The following is a 19,505-nucleotide window of genomic DNA, read 5'->3' as shown; positions in this document are numbered from 1 at the left end:
TAATCCAGCTCTGTGTGGCTTAAATAAAACGTATGTGTTGTCGTTTAGGCAATATAAAGAAAAACGACTCTCAAGAGTAAATATTCACTCTCGAGCGTGTGCACAATATGACGGTTATACAGCCAAATCCTCCGTTTTTTGTGAAAGCATAATTAGCACTGGAGGTCTCCAACATCACATTGAATCCTCTTGTTTAATTACAGTGTCCTCTCGGTTGGTTGTGGACATGATAGGTTTTGGAAGATATTACATTATAGTGAGTGTCGTTAACACTCAAATAAGAAAGATAGAATGCAGAAAAGGTGCCTGTTTGGTTCTTAAACGTGTCTTTGTTCTTTTATGGGCAAAGTGGGCCACACAAGCTGTCAATCTTTTAAAAGAGCGCATGATGGATCACTAGATTCACTCCACTGCTTTTTTTCTCCACTATAACGCAGTCTGATTCAGAGTCTGACAGCAGCATCATTCTGGCTGAGGAACATTTTTGGTAATAAGCCGCTACACATTCTGATCAAATGTATATTTAAATTGAACGAATATGTCGATATCTGAGGTAAACGGGTGCACAAACGAGAAAATGAATAATCCGCAATAAAAACCACAGGCCATACATTTGAGGGTTAACACGCATAAATGGAAAAAAGAAAAACTAGGTCAAATGAATAATTTCAGTCTAACGACTACTTCATATTGATTTGATCATTTTAAAAGACAATAATGCCACATATGTGCACAACCTTGCGTGGAGGCCATATACATCCATTACTATAGCGCTGTTCATTTGTTTAATTTTTACTCGCTCAAATTTGTCATTCTGCATCCCTCCAAGACTGCAGCCTGGAAATTTGTCCTGATGTTTGTGTTCTTATCAGATGGATGAGCGAGTTTGATTGAAGCATTTGTCATGTAAATGCGAGCCGCTTGATGGACGAGCCCGCAGACTTGACAGAGTGCTGTAGGTCCTTTGCCATTGGCGTTTAGCGGGTCACATGGTGTGTCAGGAAGGTGATATGAGGGTGGAAGGCAGTTTTACAGCTTTGACATACTACCTAGAAGGTTAGGGCAAAGGGAGCACCGATTAATGACTGCTCAGTCTTGATCACTTCTGAACAAACAGAAGGCCGAGGTCCAGGATGAACTCCTACTTAGATTATCCTGTGTGCAACAGGGGGGCAAATATATTCAGTGCCAAGGCCGGATATCACAATTTAAACCATGGATACATGTCGTCCAACTCGTGCGCAACAAGTGATAGTTACGCACCGGACGGGCGCTTAGTTGCAGCAACTTCTGCGCCCCACCAGACACCGAGCCTCCCTCTGCACCATCAAACACACGTCAACTTGGACCTGCAGTTTTCAACACCAGGGAACTCCATGTATGGGTCACCACTGGAGTACGGGCACCACCAGTACGGCCTTGCTCCCGAGCAGGACCGGAACTTCATTCATGCGCAAGTTTCACCCCTTGGAACAAATATGGCCCCTTACACCGGGGACAGTTGTGGGTCTGGAGTCGCAACGGGCAGCCAGTATCTGCATTTTGGCACCGGAGACCAGAGGCAGCAAGAATATGCAGAGAGTGTTTACACAAGGCTACCGCCCAAAAATAAGGAGAGGGATTTGGAGCATGTGGAGGAAGTGTCTCAAACATTCGACTGGATGAAAGTGAAGAGGAATCCTCCGAAAACAGGTTCGTTCATCCTTAGACTGATTTGAGAATTACAGCACTGTAGTTTAGAAATTTAATGACACATTTGAAGGTAATAATGGCTTCACAGTGCGTAAACGGTGCGTAAAACACAATCTAGTTCATATAATTAGGTCCAAGTTTTTGAAATAGTTCTGGAAAATTATTTTGCAACTAACGTTTTGTACTTTTCTATTCATTCTCACGCTTTCCATTCTCACATAATTTCCCCTGCGTTAGCTCTGTGACTCCCATGTTTTTCCATTATCACACATTCATCCATTTCTCTCCACAGCCGTTCTGTCCGAGTACGGTGTTCCTGGCCAGCACAACGTGATCCGCACCAACTTCACCACCAAGCAGCTGACCGAGCTGGAGAAAGAGTTCCACTTCAACAAATACCTGACGCGGGCACGGCGGGTGGAAATCGCCGCCAGTCTGGAGCTCAACGAGACGCAGGTCAAAATTTGGTTTCAGAACCGCAGGATGAAACAAAAGAAACGCGAGAAACTCGGCTGCGCGTTGGTCAACGCTCCCGCACCTGTGGAGAAACTCTCCGGCCCTGACAACTCTCCAAACGAAAAAGGCAAAGACCCTGAACCATAATGACTCTTAATAGAAAATATTATATATATATAATGACTGTGAGGCCCTGAGCAGTTTTGCTTCAGAAAAACAAAACTGTGAAAATGGACTTGTGTGTCTTGAATACACACACATGCCATGTCTGTGTCTGCTGGTGTGCTTAAAGGGCATTGTTTTGACATTGAATGCTGGGAATTTTTTGTTTAAAATGTCTTTTCATCCATTCTTGTATTTTGTAATCCTCCTATCATGATTGTGTTTTTGTGTTGGAGCACTGAAATTCTCAGTGTCAATGTTTGCACTATTTATTTACAGGGTATTTTCCAACAAATGATGAGATGATCTAGCTTATCAAAGTGTATAAAATAAAATGAAAAAAATGTTTGCTTTGTATGTTAAAAAAGAAATGCTGATACAGAATTTACTCCCACTGACAGTCTCTTCCTCTAATTGTTGAATTTCATAGGTCTTAAATAAATTGTTCCGAATCTTAAATTGCACACTAAACCTTTTTTTTTTCTATATTAACTTCCATTAATAGTCTTGCCAAAGTCTTCTTGCATAATGTGACAAGAGGAATCTTTCACAACACATGGGGTGGTTCCTAGTGACCTTTTCACCTCAAAATACCTCCAGGGGCTCTAAACATGACAACAAACTCCAGGAGCCAAGTCTCACCCTTGATTTGTTACCCAAATTCTGCTTGGACACGAGTGACATGGGTCGCCATAGAACTCAATCTATACATAATTTAAGTTAAACTCTAATTTGTGTTAAACAAGACACATATGCTTCTCTTTTTAAAAAACAGGAGGGGCTGGGTTGATAATTTAACATCTCCGTGCTCATCTGGGTTTCGCCCTTAGCTAAACGTTTGTCGGACCTGGCCACCTAGGTTCATCTGATGCTACAAGGGCAGCAGTTTCAATATTTGCACTGGGTGTTAAGTTTGCACACACACACAAGTTTCTGCCCCGGCAGCACTGGCCTGTTGGTGTCCTTTTTCCTAAAGCTAAGGTTCATGCAGAGTTCAGGCACAAATGAATGCAGAGTCAATCTGTCAAGACACCAGAGTGGCTTGGAGGAGTCGACTCCAGGCCGCTCTTACTTTAGCGCTTTGCAGGTATTGCTTTTACTATTCAGACTAACGAGGTTATAGGCCATTTAGCCTATGTCACATTCTGTGTGAACTTTTTAAATTCAAGCCTCTAAAAACATGCTTCTGGAAAATGAAAATAAGCAACCATTTGAAATACATCTGCATAAGTATGCAGGTCTCTCACAACTATATTAAAAATTAATACAGGTCCACGAATAGAAGTTACAGTTGAAATACCAGACGACCCATTACTGTAAATTAGAAAAGGGCTAAGCGGTTCATTGTCATACATTTCTTCACACGCCAAAGGTTTCCTCTTCAGATGAGTCACAAGGCTGAGGACTGGGGCGACAGTCATTATGGCCAATAGTGACAGATTCAACAACAAAAAAGGGGACGGTGCAGAAAACAAGTGTGGGACTTCATTCCAAAGGTGTGTGATCCCTGCCATCACTAAAGGCAATACCTCAGCACTCCCAGCGGGCTCTCCATCTGGAGGTGTCAGAGTCTGTGGTGCAGCCAACGCCACGGAGACAGATGTTCATGTGGGGGAGAGGAGGAGGAGGGTGTTTTTCACCTTCAGATCAGCGTAGCAATCTCTTCCTTCTGCTGGAAAATGTAGGGCAAGGAGAGGGGCAAAAAATGGTAAATGAACACAAAGGGGCGAGAAAGAAGATCTACTGCAGGCACAAGAATAATCAAAAACTCTACTGCACCAATATGGGGATTATTAATAGATACAGCAACCAGCATTCTCCTCACATATCTTCCACATCTTAAGCCAGCCTGCCCCCCCTACACTTTGTTTGAGGTCAACCCAATGCTGTTTGTACCCCATGCTGTTTGCAGTTGTTGCAGGCTCTTTTACAAGTCTATTGCAAGGCTCACTTCCTTGGTTTTCTACCAGTTCCACTGTCACATGTCACTCTGCAGGGTCCCAGGGCTTCAAAGAAAATCTAGATACGGTATTCATTAGGTAACGGGGGTTGGTCATCTGAGAGACACCACAGGAGTCATTTTTATTGGCAGATATCAAACACAACAGCTGTTTACATTAACGTCATGTAATCTCCCTGTAATAGGTAGAATCTGGACTATTATATAGACTATTGTGCTCAAAAGAAAAATAGTCAGAGCTGCAGAGAAGAAAAGTAAATAGTGAGTCAACAGATAGTTAACAGCAGTGATTTTGATTTCATTGACATAAGAATAGAGTGAATATCTGAGGGATTGGGCCCAATAGACACAAGATATTTGAGAACACTGCATTGTGTTGACAGCTTTTCCTTCATTGATTCAAATCAGGGGTCTGATGTTAGAGGATGTTGTACAGGTAACCTGAAATTCAGTAACATAAGTTGTTCACTAGTTACCAAAAGAATCGTATGTATACAAAAAAGAAAAATGTTGTACATGCATTTTAAAGAACACATGTATGACTATTATATTAAAGGTAAAGTAGCATTTTGCAAGTCCTCCTCCCTTCCAAGCTTGTGAGAAAAAGTTTGATGGTCTTCAGGTAACATGGAAACATGCCAGCATTTCCTGGTTTGTCAGTTCTGGGCTACTATAGAAACATGAAACGGCAACATGGTAGTTACTGTGGAAAAGGACTCTCACAGTGTGAAATTAAAGGGTTAATTTTAAAGAATTATTATTAATTGACATTAAATAATGACAATGTCATCTTTAATATTATATTCCAAAACCATTCCTTCTAAATGTTACAGACTGGAGTTTTAAGAGGGTATCAAAGTGTTAAAAACAGAAAAACAACTTATTCATACACTTTCAAATCTGCTTTCAAAACAAGAGACAAGTGCCTGTGAGGACAATAAAACTGCCAACATGTAAGGTTATCTCAAATGAATTAATGATATGACGCTTCAGCAGTCTGAGGAATAAATGTATTTATAGCACAACAGTTCTAGTTTTTTTTTTGTGACAGTGTTTACAGATCTATGATGGAGAGATAATAATACTGTACATTTTCAAATAAAAGAGACCTTAGAAGATCTCAATGTGATTTGATTTAAATATGACTGCTGAAATTAACTCCAGTTAACAGAATAATACATGTTTTAGTTCACACCGGGTGCTGTAGGTTTTTTCTTACGTCTCTAGTGTGAAGTTTGTAAGGAAATAAGGACAAACGACTAGTGCCCACATAATGATTCGCTGCACATAATTCCTACCTTACCTCACTATCATTTTCAAAGACAGACAAAATTACAAATCTATTCTCAAATTTAATTTCTACAATTTTTCTGTTTCAACAAAGCCTTGATAAGAGTTGCTGCCTAGTTTTGAATGGCACATGCTCCTCTGCCTTTGTTATGGCACTGAGGCTCTTTTTAGCTCAGCCTTAGCGATTCTTGACAACCATCCCCCAACCTAGTCTGGCTCTATACCGGATCTGGAAGCAGCAGCCAACCTGAAGCCCCTGAAGCCTCGTGGGTCCCCTTGCAACTGCATCCTTTCCCCACTCCATCAGCATTGTAACTGAGAGAGACAAGTGACTTGGCCAGGGTTAACATCTTAATACTCCCTGGGATTGCCTCCAGGATCCAAATGGCTACCCCTAATAGTTTTCCTCCTCCATGTGCCTGTCAGACCGCCATGACTATACGCCGTAAGAAAAACAAGACTAGCTGAAAGGCAGAGTAACGAAGCAGCACAATGAAATAATGAGGGGTGGTGAGGACAAATAGAGCACCTATGAAAGGTTTGGTGGTAAAAATACAGGTTTGAGGCGATGCTTGCTGCCGAGACAATGATGAGCCCTTGCCGGGATACTTTGCATGTGGAGCCTGTACACTTGAAATTAAAGCAGCTCCTTCCTTTGTAGCCCAGGAGGGGAAAACCAGACCTCAATCAGTGTCACGTCACATGGTTCAAAGCGGCCAATTCGACACTGCCAGGAGGTTGAGAAATGCAAGGTGACAGTTCATTTTACCAGTGACAGTGTGTCGGTCTCGCTTGCTGGCTCCCCAGTCAATTCCAAGCGAGCAGTGAAGGTTGAGTGTTGCTGGAGACAGACAGCCCCCCCCCCACCCTACTCCACCATCCTCCTCACCAGCACCACCGCTCTCTCATCGACCCTGCTCTGCTTTGTATTCCAATTAACTGGACAGAGGGAGAGGCAGCAGTGAGCAGATCACAAGCTCAGGCAGACACATTCCCCTGGCTTCCTTCCAGTCTCTCAATCCTACTACTATCCGAGGTGCTGCGCATCCCTTTCACTTCTCCTTTCTGCTCCTCTCTCTTCGGGCCTTTGACAAGGGCCAGTTGTTTTAAGGGGATAATACATAGATTCTTCTTTAACTACTGCCTCTAGGGACAATGTCTAGGTAATGAAAAATAGTTCCCTCTCATACATGATCATACATCACATATAATAGAGGCATGCAATCACTCAGTAGCGTCAACGCACTGTGAGCTGTAACAGCTGTCCTTAACAGACACCTCAAATAATGCTGAATTAATATTTTAAAATGGCTCATATATCCTAACATAATACAATTTGAATGATTTTCTATTCAATGCTCTCAGGGCCAACATTGATTTGAGTACAAGCCGATTTAACACCTCCCCCCCTTGAGTCAGTCAGCCAGTGTGAGAGTGAAGGTTGTAGATTTAGCGCAACACATTTGCTCCTCTGTCTTTTGTGTCCTCAATCTATCATCACTTTATACCTCACTGCCACCAAAGCCCCCCCACACTGATATATGTTTGAGCAGTGGGTGGGTTAAGAATACAGTGATTCTGAGGAAATCCGAAAAGTAAACTACCTCTTTTTTATCTCCTTGAGCAACACAAACATTTACAACAGACCCTCAAGAATCAGGCCAAACACCTATTTTCCCTTATTTATGAAGGCTTTGAATATGTCGTGACATGCTTAGATAAGGGCCATGTGTCAGGACCGACTTAAAATATTTGCTGTTGTGAAAGGTGACACCTATTCTTACAGCGTGATTAATGTCAAGCACCAAGTAGATGTTTCCAACTTTTTTTTTTTTAAATTGCATTATTTTGGAAAATAAATTATTATCAGAAAAAACATGCGCCTAAACCACAACACAACCTTTTCTAAAATAAAGGTTAAGAAAAAGGTGAAAAACAGAGCCTGAAAGACAGGCATGGGTGCTACGGTATTTGCACCTCTGGACTGCATATTATTATTGAGAATGCAGTGTGGCAATGTGGTGTGTGTGTTTTCAGGGCAGGATACACACACTCAAACACACACCCTTCATGCCCCGAGGATCCTCCTGACTCTCTCCTGGCAGATCAGAGAGACCTGCTGTCCCTCCCCACACCGCAATGCAAATGAAAAGGAATGCACTGATAAAAGGCCAGATCCTAGAGATGAGAGGGCAGGAGGAGGACAGGGGCAGTGAATGCTAAAGGGGGTGTAGAGCCTCTTGGGGAGATGAGAGGTGGCAGAGGAGTCAGTGTTGGTAGTAGTGGGAGATCATAGCCTTGCTCCCCCTCAGCAGCGTTTGATACAGGGCTTTTGTCGCTCTTTCAGCGGTGCATTGTTAGGTGGTGTAATCCCTGTCGGATTACAAAGGGCTTCCCTTTTCATATGGGGCTGGCTCAGCAGGCAGGTGGCTGGGGCTCTGTGGAGCTGTCAAGGGGAGGGACCCTCTTTTCCAGGGGAGGGGACCCCAGTTCCTCTTACCTTCACAGGGGCTTTTTGCTGGGAGGCCAGTCAGGCGCAGGTCAACATGGGGACAATTCTGACATGAGATTCAACTCACCCTGACCCCATGGCTTCCTGTAGAGACGTGACAGGAAAAGAGACCATCATGAGAGTCATTGTGAAAAATGGGAAAAATAGTAAAATTATTGAAACTAGAGACTGCTGTCAGCACTGGTGTTCAGCTGCTATAAGCAAAAGTTAAAATTTTATATAAAAATGCAAAATTGCAACAATTGCATTATGAAATGGTGGTGGACTGATTAATTAACGGGGAAAATAACTGGCAGATTACTCGATTATAAAAATAATTTCCTGCAGCAGGGTAATGTGTTTTGAACTTTAAATAAGATAATGATGAAATCCCCATTTGTTTTACCTGTGGTATACCTGAACAAAACCTGTGCTAATTAAAAAAATATAAACTTGGTATATAAACTATCAAGTCAAAACCGCATTTTTTTTTACAAATATAAATGAGATAAAAATGCCGCATTAAAACCATTATGCTGAAACACTCCAGTCTGTTAGTAGTTGCTTTGTGCTTATGTCTGTGTTGTTGCCGAGAATATGAACTAATCATCTTGTGAGCTTGAACACACATTGCACACCAGAATGTAAGACAAACATAATTTAAGTTCAACACAACCACGATTGATATTCTGTGTTTTCGGTCGATGTGAGCAGTGTTTGATTGAACTTTCCTTATTTGATGACCTTTCTTGTCGTCATTCTGTAATACCGGATCAATAAGGCCCACCACTACTTCTATTAGTATTACTTCCTCTACTACATGTCAGTTGTGGATATGAGATCACAGTCCAGGCCACTCCACTGCTGCCCAGCCTCTCCCACTAATATAAACTATTCATCCATACCCTGTCAGATATAGTGAGGGACCAATCTAGAGATGTTATATTCATGTGTTGTCAGAAATAGCCCAATTTGTTTTCCAGCTTCAACCAAAGACCAATCAAAACGGCAGAGACTGTCATTTAAAGAGTGAAAGTCAGAATTTCTCATACCAACTTGACAAGATGTGCCATTTGGGGAGAAGATAATGTTGAACCATTTGAAAATCTGATTGAGTAATTGAGCATTGTGTCATTTATTGTTGTACAGCCATGTTAAGACATCAATTGCATCCCTGCTGATTGTATTTTTCTTATCTTAAAGCACAATGCAGCACTTGCCACTGGATTTCAGCATTACAGGTCCCATTAAGTTACTTGCAGTGAAACATTTAATGCACTACAACTACAAATGGCAAGCATAATGTGCCCACACTACACAGAAAAAAGTAAGGAATATATATTAAAACATTTTTCAAAACAAAATTCTACCCATGTGACAACTCTGATTTACCACTAACCGAGTCATGAATGCAGCACACAATCCAGTGAAGGTGTAGCCAGCGAAAACACATTTTTAATAAACAATACTAACCACTCTTCTTTGAAATAGTAGGAAAACATTACCGGAGTAAAATTACATAAACCCACTCACGAAGGTATACGTTTACGATTTTACATCTTCATTAACTGTAAGAAAGACTGAATACACGCTGTGATCAACATATAAAATAACATATAAGCAACATATAAAATAACCATGCAAAAATAATACTATACACAACATACTACATAACACAACATTCGTCTTTATATATTGGAACAAACATAACACAAAACATCAACAGTTTTAAAAGTGAATGTACAGCATGAACTCAGATATACGTTTTTACAAACTTTGTGAGGACTTGAACGCAACGCCTATAGAGATGAACGGGGAAAATGTATTTATCTTGGTTATCGTGTATCGTGTTATCAAGTAAACCCGCATTTTAAAGTTACTTCGCACTCATTTTCAGTAGCTTTTATTTGGTAAATATATGGACTTACTCAGAATTAGTTTTGGTAAGAGATGAACGTCGGGCTCCATCTGAGGGATAGCAAGCTATCGAGCTAGCTTAAGCAGGGCCTTGATGCTACGTTGTGGATCCAGGTCAAGTGCTTTCAGAAACAAAAACACGCACACAAATACGACTCCATATGCGACACAGAGTCGCATATAGAGTAGTGTAGGAGGAGAACAATGACAACACGCTAACATTTCTGTGTTATTTAACGCTATTTCACCGACTGCCATGTTACCTCCAGCTTAAAAAGGTAAGGACCTTCACCCACCAGGTGAGCGAGGTGGTGCAAATGGAACGTTAGCACAGCAGCCATGTTGACAGGGGACAATAAGAATACCAATGCAAAGTGTGAATAGTCAAATTAATGACGGGTTTGCGTTTAGCGTCCTCAAGTTTTAGAGTGCATGCTGGCTCACTGTCACGCAGTCCTGACTTTTACATGAACTGAAGTGAACTGAACAGTTGAGCACAGCAAGATATCTTTCACGTGATCAGTAGCACCTGTGCTTTTCCTGCTAATGTGTGTCAAAATGGCTGCTATTTAAAGGGCCAAGGGATAATAAATGGGCAATTTTTGACCTCCATATAATGATCAATCACAGAAAAACAACAACAACACATGGTTTCCATTAAACATATTTGTTATCTGGTCTGCGATCAGCATGAGTTAAAATTGCTCTGCCTCTATTTCAGCAATAAATATCTTTGACCGTGCAATATTTATTAGAATAGCAATATTTGAGAGTGTGTTAGGGAATGATTTAATGTTAGGTATAGTACATCCAGTCCACTAACTTGTTAATTTAAAGTGTTTGAGTTGCCCCAGTTTACTGCGCAAGATTAGACAATAATTTCCACTGGTTTTAAAGACTTAAGAACTGCTTACATGGTTTTATTTAACGTCTCTAAATTCCAGTCTATCATTTAAGAAGCTTCCTGGAAAGGAATCATATTGTTCAGCAGTCATTATAAATCAAAAATATGTTTAGTGTCATAATGTCAAAATAAATGGCTGAATAAATGTGAATGAATCAAAGATTTCTGCTTAAAAAAGGATTACACTTATTATTATGTTGTTCATAGTATTCACTGATTCTGATAATCACCTAATTACTAATTTGGGAAATTGTGACTCATGTGTTTGATTTGAAAATAACCAAATAAGTTCTCCAATATTCAAATATCTGGCAACGTATGACAGGAACTCGTGGCTGCTACTTGCCTACACTAGCAGCTTTTGTGGTCGTGGGTGTTGACTTTAGCCATACCATTTTACTGATTTGTGCACCATTGTCTGTTTCCTCCACCCACTATGATGCCAGGTTGCAGACACGCAGCAAAAGAACACATTTTGAATTGATTGGAATTCACTGTCCTGAAAGTCATGTAAGATGACTGCCAGCCTCATTTGGTTGAATGTTTGAAGATATGATTAAGGGGAATTTAGCAGGGTTTGCTGCACTCTATATTATCTGACTTTGAAAACCTTGTTTAACTGAGAAAAGTGTATTTAATCTACTTTTATCTGATTGTAAAAAAGATGAACATCCTTATATGCGATTGTTTCAGGTTGCTCATTATGATCAGGCTTGCTTTGTGGTACTGTTTTGATGTCAGACAGATTATGTTATGCTCAGTGTCTGTCAGATCTTTTCCTCATCTGAGAAACCAGTGTGCAGAGGAAGTAGTCAGCTCTGCACCTGCTCCACCCCATTTTGTGCAAATTGAGGTGCATGCACGGAAGTTAGCTTTCAGAGCAAACAGACTTAGGTGGCTTAAAGCTGTAGCAGTCTATGCCAGGGTTTTGTTTCTATAATTGGAGTTGTTAACAGTATGACATAGGCTGAGTATATTTAGGCTGCTTTGTGTTTTTAGAAGCAAAGTCCAAAGGAGCATTGAAGTGTGAAAGGTGGAGTAAAACATTTGACCTGGTGGAATTTAGGTGATGGGGACGATCCTGCATGACATTAAGAGACTTTTGGATGGTAATGCCTTATTTTAATTGCAATAATACTTTTTAGAACAATGAAGATTTGTCTTTAAATCTTGTTATCACACAGTGTTGCCATACAAGTGTAGAGTGAGTTATTTCTTGTTATTTTAAGTTGCAAACAAAACAAAAACACTCAACCGTAAAAACATGGTGGTGCCATGACAGCTTGCTACATTTTCCTGTACTGTCAGGCTGGCATTCATGGCCTCTGGAAGCAGATTTGCATTTACCACTACATTTGTGTAGAGGACATGAAGAAAATTAATCTGATGCTTCATTGATGCTTGTCTGTTTTGCCTACAGTACCTCGACTATGTCATGTTACTCTGACGACATATTTACGACAACAAATTGGGAAAAGACTAAAGGTTCTACTCCATTTTGCTCCCAAACCTGGCAAAGACCTGTTTGATCTGCAATACCAAATTGTTATATTATATCTAAGTAAATAACTAAACTCGATTGCACATTTGTGTGTCAGGAACAGCCCTGTTAGTTTTTTGAAAAACACCTGTCAAATACCACACTTACTTTGTTTTCTGTTTCCTCAGACTGTGAGCTTTTTGTATCGGAGATCCTTGAAGATGAGGACCTCAGTGAAAGTGCCCAAGAGACACGAAAAGTCTTACTAAACAACTTCAGAGTCGTCCATATAAGGTAGGATGGAACGTCCCAAAAGCAGCATTAAATCATTAATCACTGTTTTGCAGAGACACAGAACGTCAAATTGTTTTTTACAGTTTAATTTCATGACACCACTATCTAACTTCTGCTTTTACTGTCACACAAGACTCTGAAATGCTGCTTTAATTGCTTTAAAAATGGTTTGCAAAATTACATTTGAAGAGGCTCATTAAGTCTAATGATGTTACCTTCAAGACTTTATTCTTGCTTTTTTTATTGCTCTGATCTCAAAGAATAATCTTTTCTGATAAAAATAATTTGTGCTGGGATTTTTATTTCCATAGTCCAAGAACAATCTGAAACTCTTGTATGAAGTGCAGTAGTTTTCTCCGGAAACAGCGTCTCCAGCTTGCGCTGCTTGATAAGAGAGGCAGGCAACAGAAAACCTGTGGTTTTGTGGTCTCTTGTGCAGGAACCAATTACTGCATTTTAAAAGCAAAACTGGCATTGAACTGTCTGCAAAATGAAAGTACAGAAAACTTAGCAATTGATTTGTTTTGATTCATTTTATTTTACAGGAACCCTCAGGAATTTCCCTTCCCATGTAAGTTAAATGGCCCAGTTTCTAATTTAGTTTCTAATTTTGTGTATACATGTATATGTAAAATATGTGTGCACATTACATACTATTAAATGCTCACATTAGTGACCGGTTTATCATGTCTCTCAGTCATGTGAAACTCTTATTTTACGCCAGTCAATGACATTTGCTTTATCTCTCTTTGTTAAACACACACACACAAATACACACTCAGCGGACTTCAGGGAAGAAGATGGTTCTGACGATAACCGCAGCTCCAGTCTTGGTCGCTCTGGCCCATCAGACGATGCTTCAGTAGCTTCTGACTACCAGGATGATGGCGGCCCAGAGTGTAAGTCCACAATTCTGAATTCCTCTGTGTGTGTGTGTGTGTGTGTGTGTGTGTGTGTGTGTGTGTGTGTGAACTTTGGCTCTTTGCGCAGTGCAGAGATCTCAGCTCAAAAAGACCCAATTCTCAGTGTGGGCGTTTCTGTGTGGCAAAGCATCACTAATGGCTTTTTCTTCACAACATTAGTTGTGTGAAAAAAAGTAATGATATTGAATTGGGGCAGAAAACATTGGTTCAGATTAAATGTAGCTTTTAGCGCATCCCATTTAGTTTAACTAAGGACAACGGGATGAAATTTGAACCCTAAGAACAACATGTACATGTTGTGTCTGTCGTCTTTATGAAGGCATGTTTCCACTGAATGGCAACGGTGTGCAAGGAATTCAGCACTGCAATGGAAAAGGTAAAAAAAATAAGGAGGAGCCAGTGTCACAGGAGATGATTCAGTATTCCCACAAGTGAACTTAACCAGTGCAGCTTTAACACATGACCCTTCACATCCTCACCGACACACCTACACCTCGCAGCAGGAAGCAAGGGTGAACCTTTTTGCTGTATGTCATCGCAAGACATGTTAATTTGAAGAACTACTCCACATCTGTAAAATTCCCCCTCCCTGTCGGCCTCCTACCTCTTTGCCAGACTCCAGTGACATCATTGACTCCTCCTCCCTCTCCTCTGCCTCCAAGCCAGTTTGCAGGTGGGCTGTCCTGACTCTGGAGAAAGGGGGCTGGTGGTTCACTAAAGCCCGATTGGTGACCTAGAGCTCCCTCCAGTGGCAGATCCTCTGCTCCCGGTCTGTATCCCTGAGCTGTATGTGTGGACTGAGGGAGGCATGGAGGCAGCCCACACAGAGAGGTGGCTTTGTAGCTGCAGGCTAACGCAGTGATTAATTGACCCTGAGCCCCTCTATTCTTTCACAACCGGGTTTGAAATACAACACTGTACCTGAGGGGCCATGTGGGTTCCATCCCTCTCGCCCTTTATCAATCTTTCTTTCTATCTTCCTTTCTCTGACTTGCCCTCCCTCCCGTTCAGACTATTTTGTATTTCTAGTTCTACGTGCCAGCTAATAGCCCTTGACGTGACATGCTGCAGGTGGGCATTACTGAGTTGGCTGCCTCAGGTGCCAATCTCTACCTTGTACAATTTTTTTAAGCTCCCCTCCTGAGGTAAAGCAACTATCATGTGGAATTTCCCATTGCATTGTGCAATTGTGATAGCGGTAGTTAATGCCAGCAGGATGCAGTCAAAAATGTTCCCCTTATTCGGAGATGGCTTAATGAACTCTTTCATCCTGCGCCCACAGAAGAGGAAGCACCACCTTTCTCTGCAACTATGGAAAAACAAGAGAAAACAAATCACGGCAGATGGTAGTAACGTGGACCACAAGAAAATGATGATGGCGAGATTTCCTTTGGGAAACAGACAAAAATCAAACTGTAAAATGCTTAAAAAAATCCCCCTTTCGGCTATAATGGTAACCCAACTACAATCTCTGCCGTCTGTTACAATTGAGTGTGCTAGTTGTTTAAACATGAACATCATGTCTCACCATTGTTGGCGTTAAATGTGAGAAATAGCCAATTATACAGCACGGAGACAATCTTCTCATTTCATTTGCATTTTGCTTTTATTTTCACCAACTGGTGCCTCTTGACACTAAGCAACTACACTTAAAAAAAAAAAAAAAACAGATATTTTTGTTGGATCAATAATAGCATTTGATTGTGTTAGAAAAACGTGCACCTCACAGTGCTGTGTCGTTTTATTGCTGGGGGACGGCGGCCATGTTAGTGTAGTGAATGGCCTGTGTCCTCAGTGAAAGGGCATGTGGAGTTCATAGTTCATTCTCTGTTCATTGCCAGTTGAAAGAAATGGCTCACACTTTTCTACTGGGCGGTCTGTTTCAAGGGAAGAGGGAGTGTTTGTGGAAAATAATGGCGTGGCCACTTAATGAAATCAGTGACATTTTAGGAGGATGGCCCTTCTGCGGTGACGACTTAAACTTTATTGCGTTCCTTTTATTTGCAGAAATGCACTGGTTACTTTTGTCGTGAAAATAAATGATGATTTTGTGATTTAGAGAATAACGTTTGATCTTATGGAGAAGATTGGGATTTTTTTTTTTCTTCCCCCTCTTGAGTTTAATTGTACCGTTTCATTTGAGCCCTACTGTATACAATAGAGACTGTGACTTGGTGAATATATTATCCGTGGTAATCGACTGCCTGCCTTTGCTGCTCTCTGTTCCCTAACCAGAGAGTGAGTGAGTGTGAAGTCGATGGCTGCTTTTACACGCAGGAGGAGCCTGTGCCGTTTGATTAGATGCGGTGGCCTGTTGTCTTCAGCGGACTGGGTGACACCAGATTTGTAATGGCTGACAGGAACAGATGGAGCCTCCATTGTTAGGCCGGGTGTCTGCATGGTAATGTGAACTGAGTTTCACCCGCCGACCGAACTGATGACCTGAGCGCGCCTGCAGCCTCACCCCAGCCTCGTCTGCCCCCTTTAACAACCTCCACCTATCTCTCTCTCTGTCTTACTCTCTCTCCCTCTCTCTCCAGGGCCCTCACACAGGAATTTTGGGGATGTTTATTTTTCTCTCCCTCCGTCACACACACAATTTGCCATTCCAGCAAATTTTGCATTAAAAAACAAATATATGCACTAAAAACTTCTCCCTCTGGCGTCCATGGTCTCACACACACAGACACACACAAACACAAACAGACCATACACACAAGTAGACCCCAGGAGACAGACGGAGATGTGGGATTTTCAGACCTGTCATGCTGCTTGCAGGTCAAGTTTACGAAGTGGAAATGGCCTGTTTGTTTTTCTTTGATTGGGGAGCACCGCTGGGCGCTCGGGGATATTTGTTGGGAGGTTGCGGCGATGACAGAGCGCTGCACAGACAGCTTTGTTTCCGGAGGCGTGCAAAAAAAAAAAAGATGGCACGTTTGAAACGTCTCCGTCTTCCTCCCTCTTTGTGATTGTCGTGTCTCTTTTGTTTTGTACAGTCTGTATTTGTTCATGTGTGGATATGGATCTTTTTTTTTTGTTTATCGAGCCATTTGAATGATAAGCTCACATTACGTGTGATTATTTACTGGTTGATATTGTCTTATATCTTAGATACATAAAAAATCTGCATGATTATTCTCGGCAAGCAATCGATTATTTCAGCAATTATTTCATTATTTCAAAAAGTAATTATAAAATATTTCCAATTTGCTGTCATAGTATACAAAAAGCTGCATATATAACCTTGACATTTAAAGGGTGAAACAAAGGAACTGTTTGCATTTTCGCTTGATATAATACTAATATTTTCAGCTCTATAGGCAGGTGTTCATGCTGGAACACAACTTCTGTCAGTGATTACTGTGCTGGCCCCAATTTCCTAAACCAATTACTGGCAAGAGAATACACTAGTAGGATAACCAATTTGAAGTTATGTCTTACTGTTGCCTATTCCTCATTTGAATATGAGGAGCCAGTGTGCACAGTAACAACATTATTACACGGCGCTGGTAAATAGAATATTAAATTTGAATTTCATCATTTTGGCTGTGGCTTGAAAAAGCTGTATAAAGTGAAGTGTTTTTTGAGTGTGCATGCCTGGCTGTCTTGGCTGGTGAACCAGGAGAAACAATGCCAGCTGACAGAGTGATGTTCCATTAGGGGGTTAATCAGCAATCTTTTGGCTGCCAACTGGCCTTCGTCTCTGTTTGATGTCGAATGAAGTCGTGGAGAAAGAGGAAGTTAGTGGGTGCGTCATTGGGAAACAAATGATTCCAAATGAATGAGAGATGCAGGCAAATCTCTTGTGAAATAAACCCTAATTTAGATGTGAAATAAACACACGCAGCACCTGGACGGTATTTTGAGATTCACAAATGACCTGTCGCTGCAGATTTGTTGTTTTGTGAGAGTGTAATCTCTACACGCACTGAACTTTTGACCTTTGGCCTCGTGCTTGGCCAACCTGTGACCTGTCTGCATTCAGTCCAGAGTTATGCGAGTGATTGGCCTTCCTGTCTCAGAATGCCCATCAGTCACAAAGTTTCTTAGGACTTACTGATAACCATCCGCTCTAACTCAGTCAGAATATCTGCCAGGAGATTAATTTTTCACCGCATTCATCGGCGTATGGATTTCATGACATTTGCATAGTGGCTGCTCGTTTGCAAGGAAGCGAGGAACATGTTAATGATCCCCGCTCCTCCTCATTCTCCTTCGCTGTTCTCTCCTCTCCTCCCTCTCTTGCTGCCTGTGTGCTATTCTAGAAAGACACACACACACAAACTCACATTATGAGCCAGGAGCAGTTTCTGTGCATCGCTGCAACTGCTTGCCATCAGGGTTCAAAAGTTCACACTATTCCCCCAGGGCTACTGTGCTGCTGCAGATGCTGATAGTCTTCTCTCTCTCTCTCTCCCTCTCTCTCTTTCTCTCTCCTCTCTCTCTGCCTTTCCCTCCCTCTCTCCCTTGCTGTTTACACTATTAATCTTGTACACTCTCTCTCACATGCTCACTCACACTCCCTGGCAAGAAGAGAGAGGCTTGAAGGGGGGATTTGGACGTATTTAACCGAGGGGCATCCATCACTCTCCTCTCTGGCTTCACCCCCACAAAAAGCCACTCGGTGTAGTTTTTGCATCCTCCTGGTTTGTCAGCGCGCAGATGCAGCTCTCTCCTCGTTTGCTTTGTTTTATTGTTGCATAGCATATAATTACATCCCAGCGTTGCCACCGGTGTAGCACCCCGTTGAAACCCAGGGACAACAGGCGAAGGTAAATGTGCAGCAGTCCATCTGTAAAGTGGCATATAGGCAGAATGCAAAGTGGGAAGCTGGGGCAGGGTGGCTCCTAATCTCCCCCAGAGCTGTCAATGTCATAGACAAATAGCAAAACTATCAGATGCAGCGGGTTCACCCAGAGGTTAGCGTTCCCAGGTACCTCCTGCATTCACTCCCTCTCTTACTCCCCCTGCCTTGCAAATGAGAATTTGATTTTGCCCTCCACTGGAATCCATTTCTGGAGATGAATGAAGTTTCAATGCCAAGCCCAGGTGGCCCTGCTGATTTCTTAGGGAAATAAATGGAGATGGGAGAGATGTGTTGGCCTGTAAACAGACAGTGACATGACGGCTTCCAATGCCTCTGGGGTCCCTCTGTTTAATTGTTGCTGTAATGTAGCACTTTAAGGTCATTAACATACCCTCATGGAGTTATTCTGGGATGTTGAAGATGCATCCCTCTTCATACTGGGATCAATGCATGGCTGTGGGAAGTCAGCACCATGTGTGCCATGTAGGACAGGGCTGTCGTGGTCTTATACGCTTTTTGAGGATACATATCTTCAATGGAATGTTTTTTTTTTCGTACCCATTGATCTGTACCGATGCTGTAAGTTATCATATCTCAGATAAATAGAGCAGAAGTTAGTGGATTGGGTGCCACATTTCATTGTTTAAAAGCGTCATTTGTTTTCACAGTATAGTTTACAATTAGTTTGATTAAAAAAGAAAACAAAAAAGAACAATTATGCATTTAGAGAAATAACTTAAAAAAAAATCTGATTTCCTACAGCTGCTCACAAGTGACATTTTATTAAATAACAGACCTAAATGAACATATTTTAATAATTGTTGTTTTGATTAATTTGGTGTTGTCAGTGATTGCAATTGTGGTTTCTACATGGTAAAACAATAACACAAAATTAATTAAAAAAACAATATTTTTTGTACATGTTAATTTGTATATGTATAGTTCAATAACTAACTAACTTTGGTAGTTAGTGTTATAGAGGCTGACTTGTGATTTTCTTTTGAATGGCCTTTTTTTACTATTAGTTTGTGGTTTATTTTAGTTATTTAGTTATTTTATGAATGAAAAACTTTTTTTCTTAGTTTGAAAATAATTTTGAGTTGAAAAAGAAAATATATTTTACTTGTAG

General features: G+C 41.3%; 2 protein-coding genes across 2 annotated transcripts in view; both read left to right on the top strand.

Moving 5' to 3' along the window:
• The first annotated feature begins 1,117 nt into the window (after positions 1 to 1,117).
• Positions 1,118 to 2,769, top strand: hoxb1b (homeobox B1b). The gene is made up of 2 exons (XM_044014574.1): positions 1,118 to 1,692; positions 1,985 to 2,769. Exons 1-2 carry the CDS (start codon positions 1,134 to 1,136, stop codon positions 2,293 to 2,295), a joined length of 870 nt encoding a protein of 289 aa, XP_043870509.1. The 5' UTR covers positions 1,118 to 1,133; the 3' UTR covers positions 2,296 to 2,769.
• An 8,914-nt stretch (positions 2,770 to 11,683) lies between these two features.
• The window catches only part of skap1 (src kinase associated phosphoprotein 1), a 29,302-nt gene continuing 21,480 nt past the window's right edge, over positions 11,684 to 19,505 (top strand). Inside the window, exons 1-4 of the mRNA XM_044014120.1 lie at positions 11,684 to 11,981; positions 12,541 to 12,646; positions 13,192 to 13,217; positions 13,429 to 13,545. Coding sequence (XP_043870055.1) covers positions 11,942 to 11,981; positions 12,541 to 12,646; positions 13,192 to 13,217; positions 13,429 to 13,545 — 289 coding nt within the window. The 5' untranslated portion in view covers positions 11,684 to 11,941. The remainder of the gene's footprint in view (positions 11,982 to 12,540; positions 12,647 to 13,191; positions 13,218 to 13,428; positions 13,546 to 19,505) is intronic.

Source organism: Solea senegalensis, linkage group LG18, assembly GCF_019176455.1.
Source record: "Solea senegalensis isolate Sse05_10M linkage group LG18, IFAPA_SoseM_1, whole genome shotgun sequence".
Classification (NCBI taxonomy): Eukaryota; Metazoa; Chordata; class Actinopteri; order Pleuronectiformes; family Soleidae; genus Solea; species Solea senegalensis.
This window is presented reverse-complemented; position numbering and strand designations above follow the sequence as displayed.

What these genes read in the sequence shown, in the direction of transcription:
- hoxb1b (XM_044014574.1), top strand. Translation starts at nt 1,134, where the DNA reads ATGAACTCCTACTTAGATTATCCTGTGTGCAACAGGGGGGCAAATATA. An exon ending in GAGGAATCCTCCGAAAACAG is followed by an intron (nt 1,693 to 1,984) that starts GTTCGTTCATCC and finishes TTCTCTCCACAG; the next exon opens with CCGTTCTGTCCGAGTACGGT.